General features: G+C 49.5%; 2 protein-coding genes across 8 annotated transcripts in view; one reads left to right on the top strand and one right to left on the bottom strand.

The window, feature by feature from the left end:
* Dupd1 (dual specificity phosphatase and pro isomerase domain containing 1) overlaps positions 1 to 5882 on the top strand; it is a 40068-nt gene extending 34186 nt beyond the window's left edge. Inside the window, exon 4 of the mRNA XM_032917788.1 lies at positions 5309 to 5882. Coding sequence (XP_032773679.1) covers positions 5309 to 5538 — 230 coding nt within the window. The 3' untranslated portion in view covers positions 5539 to 5882. The remainder of the gene's footprint in view (positions 1 to 5308) is intronic.
* A 5291-nt stretch (positions 5883 to 11173) lies between these two features.
* Positions 11174 to 24695, bottom strand: part of Kat6b (lysine acetyltransferase 6B) — a 169202-nt gene continuing 155680 nt past the window's right edge. For 5 of the 7 annotated variants that reach the window (XM_032917780.1, XM_032917786.1, XM_032917787.1 and 2 more), the window contains exons 13-17: positions 22712 to 22943; positions 22139 to 22298; positions 21341 to 21643; positions 19048 to 19339; positions 11174 to 15295 (exon numbers count right to left, since the gene is read on the bottom strand). In XM_032917780.1, coding sequence (XP_032773671.1) covers positions 12759 to 15295; positions 19048 to 19339; positions 21341 to 21643; positions 22139 to 22298; positions 22712 to 22943 — 3524 coding nt within the window. In that variant the 3' untranslated portion in view covers positions 11174 to 12758. The remainder of the gene's footprint in view (positions 15296 to 19047; positions 19340 to 21340; positions 21644 to 22138; positions 22299 to 22711; positions 22944 to 24695) is intronic. The other 2 variants (XM_032917785.1, XM_032917781.1) reach the window with 1 other exon arrangement.

Below are 24695 nucleotides of genomic sequence, written 5' to 3'. Positions count from 1 at the left end.
CCCTACACCCACACACCCCCACTCACACACACATACACACATACACACATGCTCACACACATACACACACACACACACACACACGCTCACACACACACACACACAAATGGGTGTGATTATATGGATGAAATCATCTTTTTGGCAGGAATTTGGTTCTCTGGGGGCATCTAAGCTTTAGCCAGGCCAGATTGTCCCCCAGTGTTCTAAAGTCCCCTTCCTTCCTGTTGGACTCACACCTTGTCCTCATTCTCTGAGGACCTCGACATCCCCACATCTGTCTAGGATGGAGCAGGAACTCGCCCTCCCTGTATGCACTGCTGAGAAAGGCTATGAGTGGGCAGTAGGCAAGGGCAGTCCCCAAAACCAGGGAAGGAAGGTGGCCCCGATTAAGGGACACATTAGGCCTGGGCAGCAGGTAGGTCACAGGCTTGGCTGGTGTGTCTTTCCGATGATGGTGGTGGTGGAGGTGGTGGTGGTGGTGGTGGTAATGAGGAGGTGGAGGAGGAGAAGATGGATCTGTGTGATGTGTGCACAGGGGTGCACAGCTGTAGAGGTCAGAGACCAATGTGTCTGTGTGATGTGTGCACAGGGGTGCACAGCTGTAGAGGTCAGAGACCAATGTGTCTGTGTGATGTGTGCACAGGGGTGCACAGCTGTAGAGGTCAGAGGACAATGTGTCTGTGTGATGTGTGCACAGGGGTGCACAGCTGTAGAGGTCAGAGGCCAATGTGTCTGTGTGATGTGTGCACTGGAGTGCACAGCTGTAGAGGTCAGAGACCAATGTGTCTATGTGATGTGTGCACTGGAGTGCACAGCTGTAGAGGTCAGAGGCCAATGTGTCTGTGTGATGTGTGCACTGGAGTGCACAGCTGTAGAGGTCAGAGGCCAATGTGTCTGTGTGATGTGTGCACAGGGGTGCACAGCTGTAGAGGTCGGAGGACAATGTGTCTGTGTGATGTGTGCACAGGGGTGCACAGCTGTAGAGGTCAGAGGCCAATGTGTCTGTGTGATGTGTGCACAGGGGTGCACAGCTGTAGAGGTCGGAGGACAATTAGAAGGAGTTGATTCCTTCCTTCCTCCAAGTGGGTTCTGGGGATGGGACCCCCCAGCTTGCCCAGTAAGCAGCTTCACCCAGGGAACCATCCCATAGCCTCCTGATTATATCTGATTTGAGTGACAGAAGCTCACCTTTTGGTCACCACTGAGAACAAGTAGTGGAGACAGCAGAGTTTTTGAATGTTTATTTTGAGATAAGGTTTTTACTCTGTAAACCAAGCTGGCCTCAAACTTCAGATTCACGATAACCCTGATACCGCAGCCTTATAGGTACGAGCTACCGTGCCCAGGTAGATACACAGGAAACCCCGAATTTAGACGCTCTCCATACAATGGCAGCATGTCTCCTTCTGATAAATACTTTACTGAAGCTAGTATTTTTCAGTCGTAGACTGCAACCTATCAGTGGGTCATAAAGCCAAAACGGTGGGTGTGCCCACTTTCTTTTCTGCTCTTTTAATTGATCAGAAGGAATAGAAGGCAGTGGCACAGGCTGCATGCAGCAAATGTAGGCACGCGTTAATGTAAGGCCTTTATCTGGCTCACTCACTGGCAGCAGGTACAGAGTTGTCCCGCCCCGGCTTTGGAGTCACATGGCCTGGATTTGGACTGTGGTCTGCCATTCACCGACCGTGTGACTGGGACAGGCCACTTCTCTGCATATCCCTCAGCGACCTCATCTGTAGAATGGTGATGATGGTTTGACTGGAGCCATTAGGCAGTCGTGAGAATCCACAACAGTGAAATATGTGAGGTGCACGGCATCCTGGTGCACACCTGTGACTCTAGCCATCCAGGAAGGCAGACGCCGGGAGATTGAGAGTCCGAGGTCAGGCCTCAGTGACTTAGCAGGACCCTGTCTCAGAAGCACATAAACAAACAACCCATGAAGTACCCAGAAGGATGCCCAGGGTAATGGAGGTTACCCAGGGATCAGATGTGAATTGAACCAGGAAACAGTACTGACAGCTCTCCTTACCTCAGGCCCCTGCAGGGGCTGGTGTCCAGGTCATAGAGCCTTCCCTTTTCTTGAAGTTCAGGCTACACTAGGTAGGCCTCAGTAGTGGAATTTGGCAGAGCCCCAGAACCAAGAGGGAATAGGACCCTGAGGTTCTGGTGACAGGAAATTGGTGGGGCCCAGGGGCACCTGAGACCTCCAGAGAACAACCCGCTCTTGCCCTGGGGAAGTGGGCCTCCTTCTCCAGGCTGACAGCATTAATGAGAACCACATTTGGCTCCGGCAGAGCCGAGAGCTCCCTCTCTCCCTCTAGACCCCCTCCCTCATCTTTCCCTCCCCGATCTCCGTCTTCCTTCCCGGTCTTCTTCCTCTCTACCTTCTCCCCACAGGCTTCAGGCTCCCCAAAAGCTTAATGGGTTTCAGCTTTCATCTGTTACTAGTGTTTAGTTATGACAGGAGAGGACGAAACACAGCAGTTATCAGCAGAGCTGGCCAGAGGCCAGGCAGCTTCTATCCGGAACATTCCACTGGGATTAGAACACCAGAGGTAGATGTTCATCTGCTTGGATGGTCACGTTGGATGAAAACGTGGACCAGTGCCCCCTTGGGGGTTGCTTCCTGCCCTCCCTGCTGGCTGAGGGTAGACAGAGAAAGGCACTAATTGTGAGGAGTTGGGGGGGCATCTCTGTGCCAGCCCCCCCAACCCCCCAGTGGTGCTTGTAGCTGGTTGTGGGGTACAGGACTTCCCATCCCACTTGGAACGAGAATAGGAGAATTAATGTGCCTACTGTGTGGGGATTCTTCCATTTCTATGTTGTCTTGGCTTCTCGCCCTTGCCTGGGCTTGGGTCCCATGAAGAAGGGGGAGCTAAAAAGGACAGGGAGCCACACCCACGCAGAAACTGTCCACAAGCACCGTCCGATGTTTGTCTCTCCGGGCATCGGCCTGAGAGGCAGAAAGGCGGGCAGCACATCGGCCACACAGCGACAGACACGCCAGCCGGCTGAACATCGGTAAAGAGAGGGTCCCTCAGCCATGGAAATGGGCCCCGCAGAGAGAAGGGGTTGGGGGAGATTGAAGAGAGAAGAGAGCCGAACCTCAGAGCACAGTGCCACACAGTGAAGGCCTTCAGTGCAGTTTTGCATGAAGCTGCTGCTTCTGGGGTCAGCATTGTGGGTGACCTCCGGCAAGACACTGCACCTCCTGAACCTGTCTCTCCATCCGCACAGCAGGGACAATGACAACAGGGCTTAAATCAAAGCTGAAATGAGACAGGGCCAGTGGGTGTACTGGGCGGGCTCTAGAGCGCCACCAAGTGGAGACCTGAGGGACCCGGCTGCTTGTACTGTGGTTTTTGCTGTTTGAGGACGTTTTTTTTTTTTTTTTTTCTTTTCTTTTCTTTTTTTCGGGGCTGGGGATTGAACCCAGGACCTTGCGCTTCCTAGGCAAGCGCTCTACCACTGAGCCAAATCCCCAACCCCCATTGAGGACGTTCTTAAGGGAACGCCTGCCCCCTCCCCTGTGTGTGGCGACAGACACAGCAATGATCATTTGTCTGTTTGGCGCCTTTGACATTGTTCATGCTAAGAAACCGTTGTCTTTGTGGATGTGACAAGGACTAAGTCAGCATGTGTCAATTGCAGGCTATGGTGATGCCTAACTGTAATCTCAGAACCCTGGGGGTGGAGGCAGAAGGACCAGGAGGTTGCAAATATGCTGACCCAGTAGATTCAAGGCCAGCCTGGCACACACAGAACCCCATCGAAAACTAAACCAAACCAAACCACAACACCAAAACCCCCTCCAGAACTGGTATGGAGACCGTTTTAGCCTGTGGGACATTCATATCATGCCTCTGGCCCAGGTCACAGTAAAAGTACTCTCAGTCTTTGAAAGCCTGACCCACGACCACATGGCTTCTTCCTAAATTGGCTTTACTCACTACTGATCTGATTCTGCCCCTCCACTTGACAGCTACGGAAACCGAGGCTTAGAGGCTGGGTAGCTTTGTCATTTGTCACCCAGGTGGCAGTCAGCAACAGAAGGGAGGCAGCGGACTCTCACGTGTGCTGACTCCAGACCGTACGAAGGCCTTTGGGGGCTGTGGGAGCTCTGGTGGATTCAACGTCAAGGCCAGTTACGTTACATAGGTAAAAAAGGCAAAAAAGGCACACAGGCCTTTACCCTCACCGTCAGTCCAAAGGTGGACGCTCATTCCCAGTCATCTCTGGGATTCACCCTGTGTTCTGCTTAAATTGTTTAATCCCAGCACTTGAGGAACTGAGGCAGGAGGCTGTTGATTTTTGAAAACATCCTGGGTTACACAGGGAAACAAACAGTTGAACCAGTGGTTTCAAAATATTTACTTGCAAGGGCCAGGCGTGTAGCTCAGTGGAATAACCCGTACTAACCCGTACTAAGCACACACAAGGCCCTGGATTTTATCCCCAGCATCAAAATGAAAAGAAAGGAAGGAAGGCATATGCTTTGAAAATAATTTCTTGCTGGGGATGGAGCTTGATGTGTTTGCCTTGCATGTGTAAGGTCTTGGGTTTTATTCTCAGCATGGGGCGGGAGGGTGCCTAAGAAAGAAAGAAAAGAGAACTATTTATATACTGATGTGTAGAGATCTCCAATGTAAACTGTTAATGAAATAAATGAAATAAGCAAGATATAGAAAAGGCTTTTGAAAGTCTGCGAGTGTAGTTTAGTGCCTGTCTGGCAGGGGTACGACCCTGGTTTTCATCCACAGTAGAAGCAAAAGGCAGGGAGGGGGAAGGGAGGGAAGGAGCGGAGGGGAGGGGAGGGGGCAAGCAGAAGTACAGTAAAGGGGACACTCTTCTAGGCAGATCCTTCTCTGCAAGAGGAGATAAAGGATAGAGTCAAGGAACAGGGTGCTGTGGTGTGGGGTGCGGATGTCTCCCAGTCAGTCTCCTGGGGTATGCTTTGCCCTGCTAAACATGACGGAATAAACATTAAACCAGACAAACGCTTCCAGGAGGCCACTCTCTGAGGCATGGAGACGGGCCATCTTGAAGATGCTTTTGGTGCCTTCCCTTACCGAGCAAGAGTTGTTAACGTCTGCCTTTTACCAATCCTACCCCATGCCAATCAGCAAACACGTGTGGTGTACGGAAACTGCCTTCCCAACACCCCTAGGAAAGGGCCAAGTGACTGTGTCCCCACAGCTTACGGGGAGCTGTGGCCCAAGCCAAACTGTGGGTGACAGGGTAAATGTGGGTTGAGGAACCCCATCCCGTTCAGCGCTGGCTTTCCTGTCCCCTCTGCCTGCAGGTAAGATCCTGGTTCACTGTGCCATGGGCCGAAGCCGGTCAGCAACTCTGGTCCTGGCCTACCTGATGATCCACAAGAACATGACCTTGGTGGACGCCATCCAACAAGTGGCTAAGAACCGCTGTGTCCTGCCCAACCGGGGCTTCCTGAAGCAGCTCCGGGAGCTGGACAAGCAGCTGGTGAAGCAGCGGCGACAGGCGGGGCCGGGGGCCGGTGAGCTGGGGCTGTAGGGCGCCTCCTCAAGGAGGATCAGAGACCCTGGTGCCCAGAGCAGAAGGCTGAAAGGTGTCTGCACCAAGGCTTCGTTCGTCGTGGAGATGAGACAGTGAAGCCAAGGGCTGGGCGCAGCATAGACTCCCCGGAGTCTAGCTTTGCCTCATGGTGGGCCAAGTCAGCTGCAGGGAGAACTGGGTAAGGGGAAGGTACCGTTCTTCACAGTCTCCTGTCCTTTAGGTTGGAAGCAAAAAAAGGGTTTCCTTTGTTGGGCTGGTTTTTTTTTTTTTTTTTTTAAATGTGTGGGTACTGTGTTGTGATTAAATGTTTGGCTCTGAAAGGAAAAAAAAATAACGTACTTATAAAAAGATAACAAAAAAAAAAGAGCTTGATTTTTTTTTTTTTTTTTAAACCACAGAAAATCGCCAGGTAAGTTGTGTTACAGGACAGGCCTTGCGACCTCGGAGGAAGCCCCAGAGGAATCACCGTTTCTTTTTCAGTGTCTGGCCAGTGTGCATGTGCGCATGTGCCGGGCGAGGGTGGGCGTGGTGTCCTGAGCTCCTGTACAGAAATAACCTTTCCTTGCGTCACAGCCAGAGCTGCCATCACCCAGTGAGTTGTGGTAAATTTGGACAAGGAAGAGTGTAACTTCACAGTTTCGGAGAAAAGGAGAGGCAGGACACTTATTTTTAGGGGGCCAGAATGCTCCTTTCCCTTTGGCTTCAGTAAGGGTAGCACGGAGGTTTGTTTTTACTCAGACTCTCAAGTATTTGCAGCTGTGTGGTTAGCATGGCACGTGAGGGCAGAGCAGCCAGCTGAGCTCCGGTGTGAGCCCGTCTCTCTTGAGAGTTAAGTCAGCACATGATGGCCATTCTTTACTCTTTTTTTTTAATTGAATATTTATTTACATTTCAGATGTTAAACCCCTTTCCTGGTTTCCTCTCTGGAAACCCCCTATGCCATCCCCCCTCCCCCTGCTTCTATGCGCCCTCACCCACCCTCACACTCCTTCCTGCCTCTCCGCCCTGACATTCCCCTACAGTAGGGCATCAAGCCTTCATTGGACCAAGGGCCTCTTCTCCCATTGATGCCTGACAAAACCACCCTCTGCTACATATGCCATGGGTCCCGCCATCTGTACTCTTTGGTTGGTGGCTTAGTCCCTGGGAGCTCTGGGGGGGGGGGGGTCTGGTTGGTTGATATTGTTGTTTTTCTTATGGGGTGGTAAACACCTTCAGTTCCTTCAGTCCTTTCTCTAACTCCTCCATTGGGGACCCCGTGCTCAGTCCAATGGTTGGCTGCTAACATCCACCTCTGTATTTGTCAAGCTCTGACAGAGCCTCTCAGGAGAGCCATATTAGGCTCCTGTCAGCAAGCACTTCTTGGCATCAGCAATACTGTCTGGGTTTGGTGGTTGTATATGGGCTGTATCCCCAGGTGGGGCAGGATCTGAATGGCCTTTCCTTCAGTTTCTGCTCCAAATTTTGTCTCCGTATTTCCTCCCTTGAGCATTTTGTTCCCCTTTCTAAGGACTGAAGCATCCACACTTTGGTCTTCCTTCTTGAGCTTCATGTGGTTTGTGGATTGTATCTTGAGTATTCCAAGCTTTTGGGCTAATATCCACTTACCAGTGAGTGCATACCATGTGTGTTCTTTTGTGACTGGGTTACCTCACTCAGGAAGATATTTTGTATTTCCATCCATTTGCCTAAGAATTTCATGAAGCCATTGTTTTTGATAGCTGAGTAGTATTCCATTGTGTAGATGTACCACATTTTTTGTATCCATTCCTCTGTTGAAGGACATCTGGTTCTTTCCAGCTTCTGGCTATTATAAATAAGGCTGCTATGAACATAGTGGACCTTGTTATATGTTGGAGCATCTTTTGGGTATATTCCCAGGAGTGGTATAGCTGGGTCCATTCTTCACTCTCGAGAAAGCAGCAGCATTACGAAGCGGCATGCGGGCTTCCACAACCAGGCGCCTAGAGAGAGGCTGCTGAGAGAGAGAGAGAGACCAGCAGTGGAGCACCAGGAATGATGGCATTCTGGAGAAGGCAGAGGGGGTCTAATGCCTGCTGAGGAATGATGGGAAAGGCCAAGTCTCCAGTGTGAACTAGAGAATCCAAGAGATGTTCTTGCTGGAATCCAGGGCCGCTGGGTAAAGTCATCTAGGTCACTATGTCACCCAAGGAAGCTGCTTTCCTTTCATGACACTTGTAGCTTGGGACCTTGTGGCCAGGCTGGTTTCCAGGAATTCTGAGGATGCTCTGGGTGTCACCTTAGTCCAGGAGGAGGCTGGGTCCTCCTCTTAATATAGGCAAGGGAGATTACCAGAGACTCACTTAACAATTACAATATAACAAAACTAAAACACTGCCACAAAGTTGCAAAGGCAAAAGCAAAGCTGTACCACCAGCACACACGTCACCATCACCTGGTCTTGTCAGGCAGCAAGACTGAGGTGGAGAAAGTGCTGAGTTGGCCAGACGCTCGGCTGGACAAAGCAAGGCTCTCGTGGTTCTGAGGGAGAGAACACTGGAGTGGCAGAAGACCTGCAGATGGACTCCCTGGTGACTCAGACTTGGTGTCCCATGAGCATCCTGCTGGCCCCATCTGACCTCAGCTTTCTGTTAGTCTCATCCATTCCGTATCCAGACAAGTCGGCATTTCTATTTTCATGAAGTACTTGCTTTAAGTGAACACGCATGGTGAAAAGATAGAACGTACAGAGTCCCACTTGGGATTCTCTTGAGCCACCGTCCCTGAACCTCATCCCACAGCCTACCTCTCCCTGGACTGGAGTCCTTTTGAAGCAGAGAACCTAGAGTTGAGTGTCTGGCCTCTTCCCAGTGACTCCCGGGACTTAGAGTAAAAGAATGGAGGAACAGAAATTTTAGTCAGTGTTTAAAGACTTCATAAAGCCAAGTTTTTGCTTGCTTAAAAAGCATTTTTGAGATTCATGGTACATTCTAAAGCCAGATTAAGCAAATTACAAAATGCAGATGGTAATAAAATGCAGTGTGGGTACGGAGATGAGGGAAGCGGTGGGGAGGGGCTGCCTTAGACAAGTTAGTGGGGCATTGGGAAAGAATCTACTTGCTCTTGTGCTCGGAAACAAATACACAAAGTAACCTGGTAGGCCACTTTTAATTGCAAAACAAGGTGTGCTCAAGCCAAATGGGGCTGGTAAGCAACACGGGGCCAGGATGGTCTTTTCTCCTTAATGCAGCAGGGGGAGGCAGGGGGGGGCGGGGGCTTGGCTTCCCCACTGGCTGAGGTTCAACCTCACAGCCTATTCCAGACGATAATTTGGAAAGCATCGGGAAGGAAATGAAGGGAAGAGGAAATGGTCAAGAGCCAAGGCCTTTACTTCAAAGTTTTACAGGCAGGGGAGATGAAAAGATTTGAATAAAACTTTTACAAGGTGGGGGTGACCTCAGGAACATTGGCTCTTGATGGGTTAGCCACCTTCGATAGAAGAAAACAAAAGCGGCTCATTTCTCATAGAGAAACCTTTCTTGCTCGCTAGGTCTGGGAAAGCTGGTTTTGAACTCATGACCTGTGCTGGAGTGTTGGCTCAGTGGTTAAGAGCACCCAGGACTAATTCCCAGCACACACATGGTGGCTCACAACTGTCTGCAACTCCAGTTCCAGGGGACCCAGTCTCTTTTGCCTTCCACGGGTACCAGGGACACACGCATACAGTGCAGGCAAAACACCCCTATATTTAATATGAAAACAAAACCTTTAAGAAAGAACTCATAGCCCTCTTCCTCAGCAGCCAAGTGGGAATCCGAGGTCAGAAGGGGTGTTTATACTTGGTGCACGTGGCCCAGTGAGGCAGAAGATTCTACAATTTTGACTTGGAATCTTGAGGCCAAAGGAATGCTCATGACTGCAGGGAAATAAAATTCTGGATGTCTACCATCCAGAGCTTAAGGTTACCATACAAGAGGAAGAACAATGCAGTTTGGCCCAGGGGCTGCAAAATAGGCCTGGATGGAGGAGGAGGAGGGGAAGGAGGAGGGGGGAGGAGGAGGAAGAAGAGGAGGGGGGGGAGGAGGAAGAAGAGGAGGGGGAGCAGGGGGGGAGGAGGAGGAGGAGGAGGAGGAGAGGGGGTTGGAGAAGGAGATGTAGGAAAGCCACTCCAGAAAGCAGTGGCGGAAGCCTGCTCCTGGACTGCTCCTTCCACCAATGAAGGGCCCTGCATTCACAGAGCAGTACAGATTAGCCGAGCCTTCAAATCAGGTGACAAATCTGGGCCTTTTTCAGACGAGTGTTTAGGAGAGCTGACTCAGTCATCTGGGTAGATAACAGCTTAGAATTTTTTAGCTGGGTTGAGTTGGGGCAATTAACTTTGTTGTGCTCCTTCCCCCTCCTGGGCAGTGGGTGTAGTTTATGGGGAAGGAGTGTTGACAAAAGCAGTCTGAGTCACTATTTCTAACAGCACTGGCAAACAAGGCCTGCCTACCTGGGCAGCTGGCAACAGACGATCACTCCAACAAAGGAGAAAACAGGCAGCTGTTTTTAAAGATGAGGGCTGTGAGCGGATTCCAGTCGGACCGTTGTGCTCAGCTAGGATGGATCTAAGCCATCGCCCTGTAAGGCCCTGGTGCTCTACAGCCAGCTCCCGGCGTCACAAGGAACCGCTGTGCTGTTCTGACAGGTGTGGGGCAGCAACTAGCCTTTGACCCATAAGTCCCCGTGGACGACGATGAAACAAGCAAGGGGTGGGGCACTAGGTCTAGACTTCCCACAAGCCAAAGGTATGATTAACGGGCTGTGTCAAAGGGAAATGGGTGTCTAGACCCCCCCAAAGACTGTTAACACAAGACACTAAACTAGCACATAAAATGTTTCAAGGTGGAGGAGGGGGTTCCTGTGGGGTTCCTAGACACACAACAGCTTCCTGCCAGATGTGCAGGGCTGGGACCCTCAGCCTCTCCCAACATGCACTAGCAACTGGTTCAGACAAACTACGTACGCACCCTCACCTGCCACTCAGAAGATGGACAGCATGTTTTCTTTCTCCAAAAGTCATTCTCTGCCTTCCTCAAGGCCTCCCTCATCTAACTTCCGTTATTACTCCACTGGCTTGCTGGGAGCGAGAGACTCAAAATGCAGATGCTAACCCCACCGTGCACGCACAGAAAACGAGCACCGGGGTGGGGGTGGGGGTGGGGTGGGGGTGTGTGGCCTTCTGTTCTGGTGTATCCTACCTGCTTGAGGCCAAGTTACAGTTTCTGTCTATGATCTGCGGAGTTGCAAGGGCCCTTGTGAACTTAGTGGGCCAAACACATACAGGTTATCAAGCCAAGAATTCATTTCTAAATTTGTTGCTCAAGTAATCAAATATTTTAAACTCACAATCAAAACTTTCTCTGAATGTGTATAAACATTCGCCCTACGCGTGTGTTACTGTAAACACTAAGGAAAACACACACTCATTCATTCACAAGAGTGAAACTTCCGTACTTTTTTTAAAAGATACAGCTCTTGGGACATAGCACCATGAAACTTGTGACGGTTGCCTTTAAAAAGGGATGCTTGCTAGTGTGGTCCCAGGCCTTTGGGGGTTTCTACACATGGCACAAAGGAAGTAACTGGATTATCTGGGTGGGAACTCTGGGCAAAATGAAGATCAAAGTCAAAAAGAAAAAAGCAAACTCATTTTATTTTAAAGACAATGATTGGCATACAGAAGGTATGCACCAGCATAAAGTAAACGCTCATGAGCAGCATTAAAATCCATTATAAATTAATTTATTAAATAGGTATTTGGTATATGTGATGGTTTTATTAGATATTACTCATATTTATTGCCAACCCCTCCCCCAAAGTCAAAACAAATCAGAAAAGGAAATCTCGTAGCTTCGTTTCACACTAAGTAATTTACTTCCCCAGACGTGTGTGTGTTCTGCGGCGTGACGCGCCTCGGCTGGTCGCTCTCCATCGATCATAATACGACAGGACACAGAGGCTAAAGTGGCTCATCATAATTTATTTTATGTTAAAATGTACAGCTTTTTTCTTTTTTTTGTTTTTTCTTTCTTTTTTTTTTTTGAAGTAACTGACTAAAAAGAGAACGAGATACACACAAGAGTGCTGCTGGCTCCTGTTTTGTACAAGGTCGCGCCTCTCCTGCTCGGCCCTTACTGTCACCCGTCCAGGGTACAAAGGCTACAAAAGGAAGCAACATAAACAGACACAAATAACTTTCCTGCTTTTTACATGCGGCGATGTGTAAGCTTGGTTTGAGCTATTCACAAGCTACTTTTCTATTTTTCCTTAAAAAATAACTCCAATATTTTATAAAGATAGAAAAATCTACAGATGGAATGAAAATGTAAAGTTAGAGAGATCTCCATAAAATAGGGACTTCACACCACACTCACTGTTCCTTGAATCCTGCCGAGTGTTCCGACATGTATGAAATGCTTCAGAACCTGACAGGCAAACACTGAGATGCTCATTCAATAAACACAAGTGTGCGCTTATAAAACAGAAGCTGCCTCTCCCCAAAGGAGCCTGTCGCCAAAATGGAAAAGGGTCTTCTCAACTTTACACCAAACATTTAGCAATAAACCCCTGGCTAACGATGGGGTTAGCTCTGATAGCTCTTTACAGTTTTATAATTAACAAAAATAGAGGTTTTTTTTTTTTTTAACCCTCAAATTAGGGTACCCTAATCAAGGCAAAAAACTTAAGAAATGGCTTACCGTTAGCACAACACTTGTACAGTACTACAAAATGCACTGTCACTAACCAAGACATTAGCGGCATGCTGAAGGGTCACCTTAAACAAAATGTACAGTAATCGAAATGCTAAAGGCATTTACATGGAATAGACGAGGAAGGAAAAAAGCTCGAGGTTCGATGTTAAAGCAGGTGATCTGGGGAGGGGCTTGTATCCACACTGTTTAACGGAAGCAGGCACAACGTGTGGCTGCTGCCAACTGGAGTCCTAAGAGAGGCCTTCCTTTGCAGAGAATTTTATATAAAAGTAACAGAAATAAAGGTACCAAAAGAGGAAAAGGAGGAAAGAGAAACGACTTGTATAAGGCTTTCCGCTGCATACAGCTTTTTTTTTTTTTCTTTTTTTTTTTTAAATAAATGGTGCCAACAAGTGTTTTTGCATTCACACCAATGCTGGTTTTGAAATCGTACTTTTCAAGGGTATTTGTGCAGATCAACCCAAGAGTGGGGCCCAGGGGCTCAGTGGGCTGCCAGGCTGTCTACCTTCTCATGTAGGACCCGTTGAGAGACTGTTTGGACATGCCCGTGTTCATGTAGCCGTGGTGTCCGGGAGCCGTGTACATCATGTTACTGTGGGGTGGGGTCTGCATTGGCTGCTGGGCGTATGGCTGGGTGCCCATCATGCCCATCTGCATCTGCATAGGGTACTGGGGTGTCTGATTCATGTAGCCATGGTTGCTGTGGTAACCACTGTTCATCATCGGCTGGGACATGCTGTACCCATTCATGGCATTCAGAGTGTTCATGTTCATGTTCACAGAGTTGACGTTGTAGGCTGGCGCTGGCATCAGGTTCACACTCATGTTCATGCCTCTCTGCATCGTTAAAGTCCGTGCAGGACCCTGCATGGCCACAGTCTGGGAACGCCCATAGATTTGTGACTGATGGGTGGCAGCGGCTGGTGACAGAGATGCCGACTTGGTTCTCATGGAGACGGGGCCCTTGCTGGCGATCTGAGTTTGCAGTCTTTGGCTGTGGGAGATGCCAATATTTGATGCAGCCATGTTCCGCTGCAGGAGAGGTGGTGGCAGGTTCATGGGAGGAGGAGTCAGGTTAGGGGGTGGGGTCATGGTAGCTTGTGCTTGGGGTCCTCCAGGGACGGAGTGTGGAGACTGTGAAAGCTGAACAAGCCCTGTGTTACTTAATGGTGTGGACAAAGAGGCACTGTTTGCATAGGAGGTGGCGGCAGCGGAGTGGCTGTAAGGCAATGAATGATCAATAAGGGTATTAGTTAGCTGCTGCAGCTTGGCAAGGCTGAAGGTGGCGGACGGCTGTGGGTAGTGCCCAGCCCCAAAATCACTTTGGCCCATTCGCTCGTATAGGCCGATGTTGGCGTTGCTGGTCTCGGGGATGTCGGCCAGCTGCATGGGTGGGGTGAAGTTGGCGGCCATGCTGCACTGAGCCAGCTGCTGGCTGCTGCTGGGCGGCCGCTCCACCACACAGCCTTGGGGAGACTTGACGCTGCAGGTTGGAGGGGAGCTGATGCTGGTCTGCTGCAGCATGCTGCAGCTCCCGCTGATGTTGGACATCTGCTGGGTGACAGCACAGCTGCTCTGTGTCAGACTGCTAGAGGTGAGGCTGCTGTAGGAGCAGCTGTTCTGGGAGGAGCCGTTTCCACAGATGCTGCCTCCCATGGTCGAGTCGTAGCTGCTGGGGTTCTCATAGTTCTCTGTTGTGCTCTCAATACTGCCCAGGTCACTGAACCCACTGTCGACGACTTGCTGTGAGTGATCTGACACTGACGGGACGTCCATCATTGGACTGGTCTCCATGTTCTGCAGAGGTGGCACTGTGATGGCAGTCTGATCAGGGCTGATTTGGGCATAGCTATTCTCTAGGGCAGGGACACTGGGGCTATTGACAGAACGAACCGACTGGCCAGGATGGGAATGGACAGATGAACCCGGGCTACTGTGGTCTGACTGTTGGCACTCGTCCAGCGCGGTGGCGATCTGAGGACTTTGGTCTGTGTGTGCATAGCTCTGCAGGCTTCTACAGGCCTCTTGAGTCTCAGCACAATCTTGGAAGGTGTCATCCGGCTCCCTGTTTTCTTGGGTCAAAGACTGAACAGCCTGGACGGTCTCAGAGTCGATTTCCACGGTGGCTGTGCCTCCGTCCTTGAGCTCTGTATCCGCACCGTCGCTCTTCTCTTGGTCCTGCTCCTGTGTCGGTTCTTCCGGGAGCTCCGCGTCGGACTCAGGTGCAGTGCCAGCGTCCCCAGCAAGCTCCTTCGGCTCACTGCCACACGGCACTGCCAGATCACCACCGCAGTTCACCAGGCCCTCAGGGTCAGAGTGACTAGGCTGAATGCTAAGGCCTAAAAAAGCCTCCTGACCCTGACCCTCTAGTGCGTCCTTGAAGGCTTCTTTTGGGAGGTCTCCCCTGTCCACATTGCCAGCCTCCATGTGACCGTCATCTTCATCATCCGCATCATGGTCCTCATTGTGAGACGGCTCTTCCTCCTCATCCTCGTCCTCCTCATGGCCATCCAAATGCACCGCGTCTTCCTTTTCCATGGAGATTTCTGCTCCCGCTGTCTCTTTACTTTTAGCACCATCTTGGTCTTTCTCTGTAGTTCCTTCTTCCTCTTCCTGTTCTTCCCGATCTTCCTCCTCCTCCTCCTCCTCTTCCTCCTCACCTTTGATGAGGTCCTCGTCTGCCTTTCCACCTGGTGATTTATGTGGACTCACAGGTGTGCCTGTCTCTTCCCCTCTGTTCCCATCCTGAGGCAGCAGGGCTTCCTCGGTCTCTGTCACCTCCCGATCCTCGCCCGCGGGGCTGCCCTTGTCCTCTGAAACTCCCTTCTGCTCTTCGACCGTCGTCAGGCCCTCCGGCTCCATGGGTGTCTCTGGTGGGGTGCACAGATTCAGCTTGAGCCCCGGCCTCCTCTCCTTGCTTTGCCTCCACTTGGAGAGGCCGCGCTTCGCTGCTTTCGGCCACACTTGTCTGCACTTTAGAGGCTCTGGATTGTCTCTGCTGCCTTCTTTCAAGTGTTCTGCGTCATCATCCACATCGTCTTAAGGAGGGAACAAAAAGACAGAAAAGGACACGTTTAGGAAGGAAGACCAGGGACGACTCAGCACACCTCTCTAAATAGACGCTTAGCAAGCACCACTCTCTCCTCAGCACTTGGAGAGTTAAGGAGAAAGGCAGGCATGGACTTGGCGAGATAAGCTGACCTGGGCAACTTGGGCCCAGGAAGTCAACGACGTTCTGAGACGTAAAAAAGCTCCACTCTACCAAAAAGTAAAACAAAAAAACGATGTCAACATCAACAAGTCAGAAAATACAGCAGGTCAGGACTAATGCTAGCTTACATCCAAACCATCACTGCACGCAATGGGTTGACGCAGGGCTGATTTGCTACCTTCCTGAGGAAAGGCTCTTCTCTTTGTGCACACCTGCTAGATTTAGAGGATCCCACTGACATCACTGTGTTCTTACTATTCATTGTTCATTTTATGTGCATGGGTGTTTTGCTTGCATGTATGTATGTATGTATGCATGCATGCATGCATGTATGAATGTCTATGCACCATATACATGCATGGTACCAGAGGAGGCCAAAAGAGGGCATCAGATCCCCTGGAACTGGAGTTATAGATGGCTGAACACCCCTATGTGGGTGCTGGGGGCGGAGCTTGGTCCTCTGAAGGAGCAGCCACTGCTCTTACCACCAAGGCCTCTCTCCAGCTCAGACATTCCCTGTGTACCTTTGAGCTGAATGAGTGACTGCACGGAACAGTGCAGCTGTAATCATCACCACCATCATCATCATCACCACCATCACCACCATCACCATCATCATCACCATCATCACCACCACCACCATCATCATCACCACCACCATCACCATCATCATCATCACCATCATTATCACCACCACCATCATCACCACCATCACCATCATCACCACCAGCATCAACATCATCATCACCATCATCACCACCACCACCATCATCATCACCACCATCACCACCACCACCATCATCACCACCATCATCACCATCATTATCACCACCATCATATCACCATCATTACCATCATCAGCAGCAGCATCAACATCATCTTTAGCATCACAATTTATCAATGACACAAGTTAAACTACGATAACCATAATATTACTGAATATTTAAAACACAGGCTTTTGTTGTTTTAAATCAGCGATTCTCTTCACAGTATATTAGGGATCAGTTTGTTGTTCAAATATAAAGTCTGATTTAGAATGACAATCAGACACCAGATGTAATCGAACATTTTCTTGCAATTCCAAAGCCTATTGTTCTGTACCTGCACGTACACAGAAGCAGGAGTGTCTATTCAGATGCAGCAAACAAATACATATTCACGAGTAAGTATGCAGACATAAAACGCCTAGGCTCTGAGACCTTTCTTATTAAAACACTATTTTCCATCTACTCAGCTTCTGTCTACAAACAAACGTTATTTTAAAGAATAATAAAAACAAAGTCACAAAGTAGGTGTCAGAATGGAGTCTGGTAAGACCGTTTCCAGATGAAGTGACTGTCGGGCATCCCACCACCGACTGGCTGAGAACAAGCACCTTACAGAGGGCTGAGGAGGACTCTGCACAAGGACTCTCCAAGGACACTCAAACCCTTTCCTTTCCATTCACAGTGGCAGGAATCAGCTATGCCAATGTCTCCAGACGCCCCTCTCCCCCCGTCTTTTTGGTGACAAGATCCTTTGTGCATGGCCGGCTGTCCTAGAACTAGCACTGTAGATCAGGCTGGCCTTGAACTCAATCTTCCTGCCTCTGCCTCTGCCTCCTGCCTGAGTGTTGAGATTAAAAGCATATGCCGCCGCCACCACCACCACCACCACCCTAGTTAGACTCCAAATCTTAAATTTATACATATATATGAGCATGTTTGAGGACAAACTTGAAGGAATTGGTTTCCTCCTGCTACCATGTAAGTTTTTGGGATCAAAATCAGGCTGTCAGGCTCAGTACAAGTGCCTGCACTCAGGCTTGTATTCCACGAGCCACTGAGCATACAGTTTCTATAGGAATACACCCTGGAGCTGAGCTTTCTGATAACCTCCTTTAGAAAGGAGGGAGTCCTGAACGAAATATGGTGGATGTGACCAGAGAAGGTCAAGAGGACAAAGCTGAGGTGAGAGGCGGCAACAGCTCATCTGAGGCTCCTGAGTCAATGGCTCCAGGTGGAGAAAAGGCTCAATTCCCACACCTGGAGCATGAGCTCTCCCTGCGCCTCACATGTACACAGAGACAGGGATGGTTCACTGTGATGCTTGCCACACAATCCGGAGGCCTCGGGTGCAGACTCCTCACACCCACATAAGGCCAGGAGGGAGGCCTTGTGCCTGGAACCTCTTGATATTGAGGAGGCAGAGAAGACTGACAGGTCTTAGGGGCTCACTAGGCACGGGCTAGCTGAAACTGGTTCCTAGTAAAACTGGAGGGTGGGGGGAAGGAGAGAGAGAGGAGGGGGGCCAGGAAGAGAGAGAAGGAGAGGGAGAGGGAGAGAATGGGTCAGGTATGGTGTGTAAACCTTCATTTCCAGTTTGAGGCCAGTGTGTCTATATAGTGTGTTCCAGGCCAGCTAGGGCTACACAGTGCAAGCCTGTTCTTACAGAGGGAGAGGACGAGCCTGTCTCTACAGAGGGAGAGGATGGAACTTAAACCTGAAAAGCAGACAGCAGCTACCACTAAAGAGTCAAGGAGGTGCTGGCTTATGACCTGAAGAAGAAGAGCCGCAGATGTCAACTCCTGTGCTCCCAGAGAGAGGAGGCGAGCTGCTCCCTAGGCTGCCTGCTGCTCCCTAGGCCACCACGTGGTCTGGACAGACATCTCAGCCTTCCACATAGGAGAGGCTGTCCTACAGATCCTCACCATCCATCCTGGACTACTGTGCTAACAGAGTAACAGATCGTCCAAGACAAATCACTCGAACCTGCTATCTTTGTAGAGGAGGGGGTCCCTGTCAACTTCAAAAGAAAGTCTATCTGTGGGATTTCATCACACCCGATGTACTGAGAAGTAGTTTTCAAGGAAAACAGAAATGCACACTCACTGCACACTGGCAATATGTATGTATGTATGTATGTATGTATGTATGTATGTATGTATGTATGTATGTATGTATGTATGTGTGTATGTATGTATATGTGTGTATGTATATATGTGTGTATGTATGTGTGTATATATGTGTGTATGTATGTGTATGTATATATGTATATGCATGTATGTACATATGTGTATGTATGTATATGTGTGTATGTATGTACATGTGTGCATGCATGTGTGTGTATGTATGTACGTATGTATGTATATGTGTGTATGTATATATGTGTGTATGTATATGTGTGTATGTATATATGTATATGTGTGTGTATATATGTATATGCATGTATGTACATATGTGTATATATGTACATGTGTGTATGTATGTACATGTGTGCATGTGTGTGTGTGTGTGTGTGTGTGTGTGTGTGTGTGTATGTATGTATGTATACATACCCTGATGTTCAGAAATGCTAACTAGGTCGATCACATGGCATATCGAGGAACATGCACTGTGTTTCTTACTAGTCTTCAAAGCTTTGAGGGTGAGACAATTTCTACAGAGTAGGATGAACCCACCTAGAGAATTCTTCTGATTGATTTAGAAACAAAGTATACCATTCCAAGGAAAAAGGGGCGAGCCACTGGGAAGAAGAAAGCACGGGTTTCAGGTGGGCTGGCACACCGTGTGGTTAAAGCTTATTTAACCCCCCACTTACTTCTACAAAGGGCAGCGTTCTTGTAGAAATGATTGTCTTTTCCTTCCCCTTCCTCTGTCTGCCTCTTCTTCCCTGGCTGATGCTGGAAGGCTTTTCTCAGAACTGGCTTCCTGCCCGCATCCTCCACTTGGATCTCACAGGTAGGCTCCAGCCGCGGCATGGGCCGCTCTTCATCTGAGTTGTCGAAGGGTTCATTTAGCACTTCTGTAGTCTCGGAGATGGTCTCGGTTGTCACACTGCTGTTGATCCTCCTGCGTTTACGACCCCTTTTCTTCTTTACTACAAAAGGCCTCTGAAATTAATTCCAAACATAACACGTAAGTGTTCCTGAGAAATTAAACGGTTGAGATGAAATGTAGCAACCGTGCACTGAACGTGCGCCCCAGACTCTTGCATGTCAGGACTTCTGCAACGCCTTTGTACCTAACCTTCCATTTGATGTTGGACATGCCTCTTGGGCGCCAAGAGCACAGGCAAGTGTCTTCCGGATAAAACACTTGTTCACTCAAGCAGATGCTCTGAGAGAACACCCAGCCACTGGGCTGCAGGTTTTAAAGGCCGAGTGTTGCTCTCTAGCATGTATTTTCTAAGTGGCATTCCTGGAAAGGCTTTTTATAATGTGTTTTTATAAATATTGCAGCAATCAGCTGTTAGGTCAGTCATTTATTACTTTGTAACTGCTCTGGGGATGCCCACTGCATGACAGGCACTCTGAGAAACATGGTGGGGTTTAAGGAGAACCAAAGGGTGCTTGAACAGACAATTACTCTACTGGTTAGAAACCGCAGAGTTAGAGAGCAGAGTTAGAGAGACTATTTTGATATGGAAGAGACCTTAAAAAGTGACGCAGTCTCTGAATAAGATGATGGCACAAGGGGTTGGGGATTTAGCTCAGTGGTAGAGCACTTGCCTAGCAAACGCAAGGCCCTGGGTTCGGTCCCCAGCTCCGAAAAAAAGAAAAAAGAAAAAAAAAAAAAAAAAGATGATGGCACAAGTGATTTCCTCTGGTTGCAACAATAAGCCATTTTCCCAAGGGAAAAAAGGCATCTAATATACAAAATTTAAATAAAGGAACAGGTAGATTCAATGTGTCAATGAACCATGAAATTGTCGGAACACTGCTCTGTGAGGGTTCAGTGTGTTTACATGCCAGCATCTAGCGGCAAGGCGTGGCTCACTGCCAGAGCACTTGCCTCCCGTCAGCGCGTCGAGGGGGTGGGGCACTACCTTCAAATAAACAGTACCAAAGAATTCCTGTACCTTGCATTTTTAATGCTTTCAATGTTCAGCTTCCTTCGTCTGCTTGCCCTCCCTAAGCCACTAGACCTTCCTCCCAAACACAAGGGCAGTCAATATGTGGAGCTTCCTTTAGGTTGGATAGGCAAGGAGAGCTGTGGCCCCCACCATGACTGAGTGACTCCGGCCTTTCATGTTTATAGATCACACTCTTCTTGTTCTACCCACAACACAAGGCTGTCTGCTCCCTCTGTGTAAGAGCACACTCTGTGTAAGAACACGCTCAGTGTAACACACTCAGTAGACGCCGGGGCACTCCCTGGGTGCTCCCTCTGCTACCTCCAACTGGGAGGTCAGAAGAATGAACCTAGTTGGGAGTTAAGACCAGCAAACCACCTGAAAAACACTTCTCAGGACAGCCCCGGGGAAGAGCTGTCGTTTTTACCATGTTCTCCCTCCTTGTCAAGGCTGTATTAACAGTATCTGGCCCTGCTGTATGCCACAGATAGAAACTGCAGACATGGGAGAACAATACCCCCCCCCCAAAAAAAAGACCCCAACGCTGCACTTTCTACCCCACTGCGCATGAACTGGTGTCATCTGGAGAGACCACTTGGTAATGAGGATGTGAAGAGTTTCACTTCTGTGCAGCTGGTCACACAAGCAGGACACCAGCAGCAAAACCAAGGGTCTGGAACACCTAAGAACCCCGTGTGAGAATAAGGGACATTAATACATTACTGCAGGAACACGGGGCTTGGAGCTCTGAGGCGAGTCTGGCCCTCTAGTGACTCATGTGACCTTGTCAAGTCTGACCTCCCAGGCCTCTGAGCTGCTTATCTCTGCTCATCATGAGTGAATTTACTCTTGTCCTGCAGACCAGCAGGTGGCAGTGACCCCCAGACTAGGTGTTTAGCATGCTGCTAACTACGGTCAACACCACAACTGTAAAATGAATGCTCATGACACTGGATCACGGAGACGTAAACTCTATCAGTAATACGGAAACTGGGAAGGGAAGCCAGACAGACTGCAAACAGCTCAACTCTGCACACACCTTTCTCTTGATGGAGACCGACTGTGGCTTAGTCAACCGTGGGGGAGATGTCTGAATGCTCTCTTCCTCCTCCTCCTCTTCCTCCTCGTCCTCGTCGTCTTCCTCCTCCTCCTCCTCACTGCTCTCTTTGGACAGCCCTAACAGCTGTCCTCGCTCCCCGGCCACTGGCCGCCTCTCGGGAGAGTGCAGGTACTTGTGTTTTGATTGTACTTTTGCAGACGGCTGCCTGCTGGTAACTCTAGATGCCAGGCTCTCTTGCTCCTCCTTCTCCCAGCAGCTGGCTTGTTCCATCAGTCGTTCAGCCTGGGTAGGGGGCAAAATGGTGATCGGTGAGGTCAGTTACACAGTAGGAGCCTCCGGGATCAATGGAAAGGGTCTCTAAGTGAATTCTGATCAGGACAGTAAGCTGCACCCTCTCAGGACCCTGGGCATCAGGACAACAACCTAAGATGGCTGGGTTTCATGGGGCATTTAGTGGTATTAACGATGCAGTGAATTGATTCGAGTCCTTTATCACTACATTACACGCTCACTGGCATGGAGCACTCCAAGCAAGTTTATAAACACAAGGAATCGATTGACATGGCGGCACTGCAGCCCGGCACCAAGTCTGATCTGATTACATACTGTCAGTGGTGAGAGTGCCGCTTTGTGATCAATGATAAATGTCTCATTTTTCATACTCAACTCAATAAAGTTATCATGTCTTATTCAGTTAGGATAAATTAGTGCTTTATCATTTCTTAAGCGAGCTACAGGACTGAAGCCACGGCTCGGGGTGACGGGGCTGGGCATCACCTCCTTTTCCGCCTCCCGCTCTTCTTCAGAAACTACGGCATTAGAAATTAAAATTGGGGTCCATCGGAGACTCTCCGGGTCAACTTCATTGGGTCGGGAACAGTTCTTCAGCTTTTCCATGTGGCCCAATATCAACTTTTCCCTTCTAATGATGACAAACCTGTAATACAGGGAAGCGAGACAGAGTGAGGTCCAGAGCGGAGAGCCATGGGTGAGGCTGCGTGCACCTTTAACCACAGCACTCGGGGAGGCACAGGCAGAGTTCGAGGCCAGGCTGATCTACAAACCGAGCTTGAGGGCAGCCAGCGCTATAGAGTGAGGCCCTGTCTAAAAAAACCAAACCAAACCAACTCACGAGTGGATGGACATGCTGGTGCATACCTGTAATCCCAGCACTGAGGCAAGAGGATCACTATGAATTTGAAGGCTGCCTGGGCTATAAGAGCCGGTCTTAACAAAGTCCCAGGCAGCCCTGACTTTTTTGAGCCAGGTTGTGAAAACGGAAAGTGCAGCAAAAGCAGACAAACGGCCTGAGCTGCTGTGGGGAGGCCGCTCCTGGGGCCTCAGACTCACCTGCCGTCTCTCCTGTCGATCATGTGCAGGTACTGCAGAGTGGTGGCAATGTCATGTGGGCACATGCCTGTGGCTCTGCTGATGGCTTTGATGCTGATGTGCCTCTCGTGGTGGCGGTAGAGGTACTCCAAGATGACGCTTTTCCAGTAGGCCAGGTAGGACAGCCGGCCTAGGTCAGACAGCGGCTTTTCGGGAGACCCCGCTTGGCCTTCTCTTCGAGAAAGCAAATAGCCTATGGCAGGAAAAGCAAAATTCCACTCAGCTTGGTTGGTTCAGAGGGAGGTCCAGGAACCACGAGGAACAATGTCATCCGTGGCAAGGTGAGAGCACCACACAGGTGAACTGTGTCCTGTCAAGCATGTCACCACCTCGTCAAATCTGTTTGTCAACCTTTTGTGGTGACACTGTAAGCCAATTCACACAGCTGGAGGCAGCAGACATAGGTGGTGGTGCATGTCATGGAGACCAAAGCTAAGACTAGAGAGAGAGCACCTCTGGGGTTCTCAACACACAAATCCCCTGCAAGCCTGAGACTCTCGGATCCTGGGGAGGGACCACCCTGATGTTAATGGGCAGGTTGTTTTCCACAAGAGGCCGCGATGACCACGGTTCCATTTAACAGGCCGGCTGATCTGAAGCTGCTTCAGGACTAGTACAGCACTGGCTTTCGAGCTGTGTGGCAACGCAAATCTACATTGCTAGGTCTATTTCTGCCCTCTCTATAAACACTAACTTTTAGACCAGCCTGAGATCGTTGCTCCCACAGTTACAAATAGAACACACGGCCAAAGAAAGCACACTCTTCCACGTGCGCACTGAGCCCTGAGCAAGAGGCTCGCACTGTGCGGCTGGCTCTCTGGCAAGGACACTCAGAGAGAAGACTTTGAGCCACTTAGAGGAAATGAGCGAGAGCTAGCGGCTGTCTGGGTAATTAAGAGCCACTAATGGAGTAGAGAAGAAATGTTGTCTGTCAAGTAGTGATGTCTTCTTTGCTCTAATTATTTCAACAGCCTCACCTCCGTGAACTCCTAAATTTAAACAAGCATCAGCCACATACAGTAGGTGGCAGCAACTGCCAAACCACCCAGATCCTCAGCATTTCCTCTCTTTATCTACATTTCCAAAATGGCTGCACTTGCAAGAATTTCCTGTTTTAGTTTTTGTTATTACAAAGCGAAATCAATGCGTCTGATCCATTTTTTCCTTAAAACCAACTTGCAAATAATGCAGAAATCTAGAACACGATACTCTACCTCAACATACTCTGCGTCTTGATAGCTTTAATTTGAATGTCATCACACAGGATAGAAATAAAATAAACATCAGGCTTTGCCTAAGATTGGTTTAACTCATCTCGTGTTTAAGTATCTGATTGAATGCAAACAAGCACCAGACTCTTCCAGCCAAACCACTGTCGGCGCGCACTGCTTGGCCATACTGAGGTTTCCACTAACGATGTCAGGAATGCTAACACAGATAGCGGCTGTGCTGAAGCCAGCCCACATCGTGCCCTGTCAACATGGGGAGTGCTTTGTTGCCAGAGTAGCAAAGGAAGCCCAAGCCTCAGAACAGAAAACTGGCACATCCCGGGAAATTTAGTCAGCTGGGGGCTCAGCTCTGAACTTCTGCAGGGGGGAGGATGAGGCGCAGGCACAGAACCATGGGTGGGAACTGGTCCCCTTGTCCACGAGACCCCACAGTTAAAAGGTCCCTGCAGTGACTACGGAAGTCCCCAGGCCCTCACTGGTTCATATGAATCCCACTGCTGAAGGTAAAATTTGGCCCATGAGGAAGGTTTCTGTACAAGCAGAAGGCTGGTGACGCAGTTCCCCCTCCCACCTATGCTCGCTACTGTACGGGACTACCTTACCCGGGAGGCCTGTTTTTCCTTCTGCCTCTACCTTCCCACACTCTGAACTAAGAGGGACGCATTCCCACCCTCCCCCTCCATAGCACATAGCTGTTCCTGTTCTTGTACCCCAGT

The sequence above is a fragment of the Rattus rattus genome, chromosome 12 (assembly GCF_011064425.1).
Source record: "Rattus rattus isolate New Zealand chromosome 12, Rrattus_CSIRO_v1, whole genome shotgun sequence".
Classification (NCBI taxonomy): Eukaryota; Metazoa; Chordata; class Mammalia; order Rodentia; family Muridae; genus Rattus; species Rattus rattus.
Note: the sequence above shows the minus strand (reverse complement) of the source record. Positions and strands in the feature narration are given on the sequence as shown.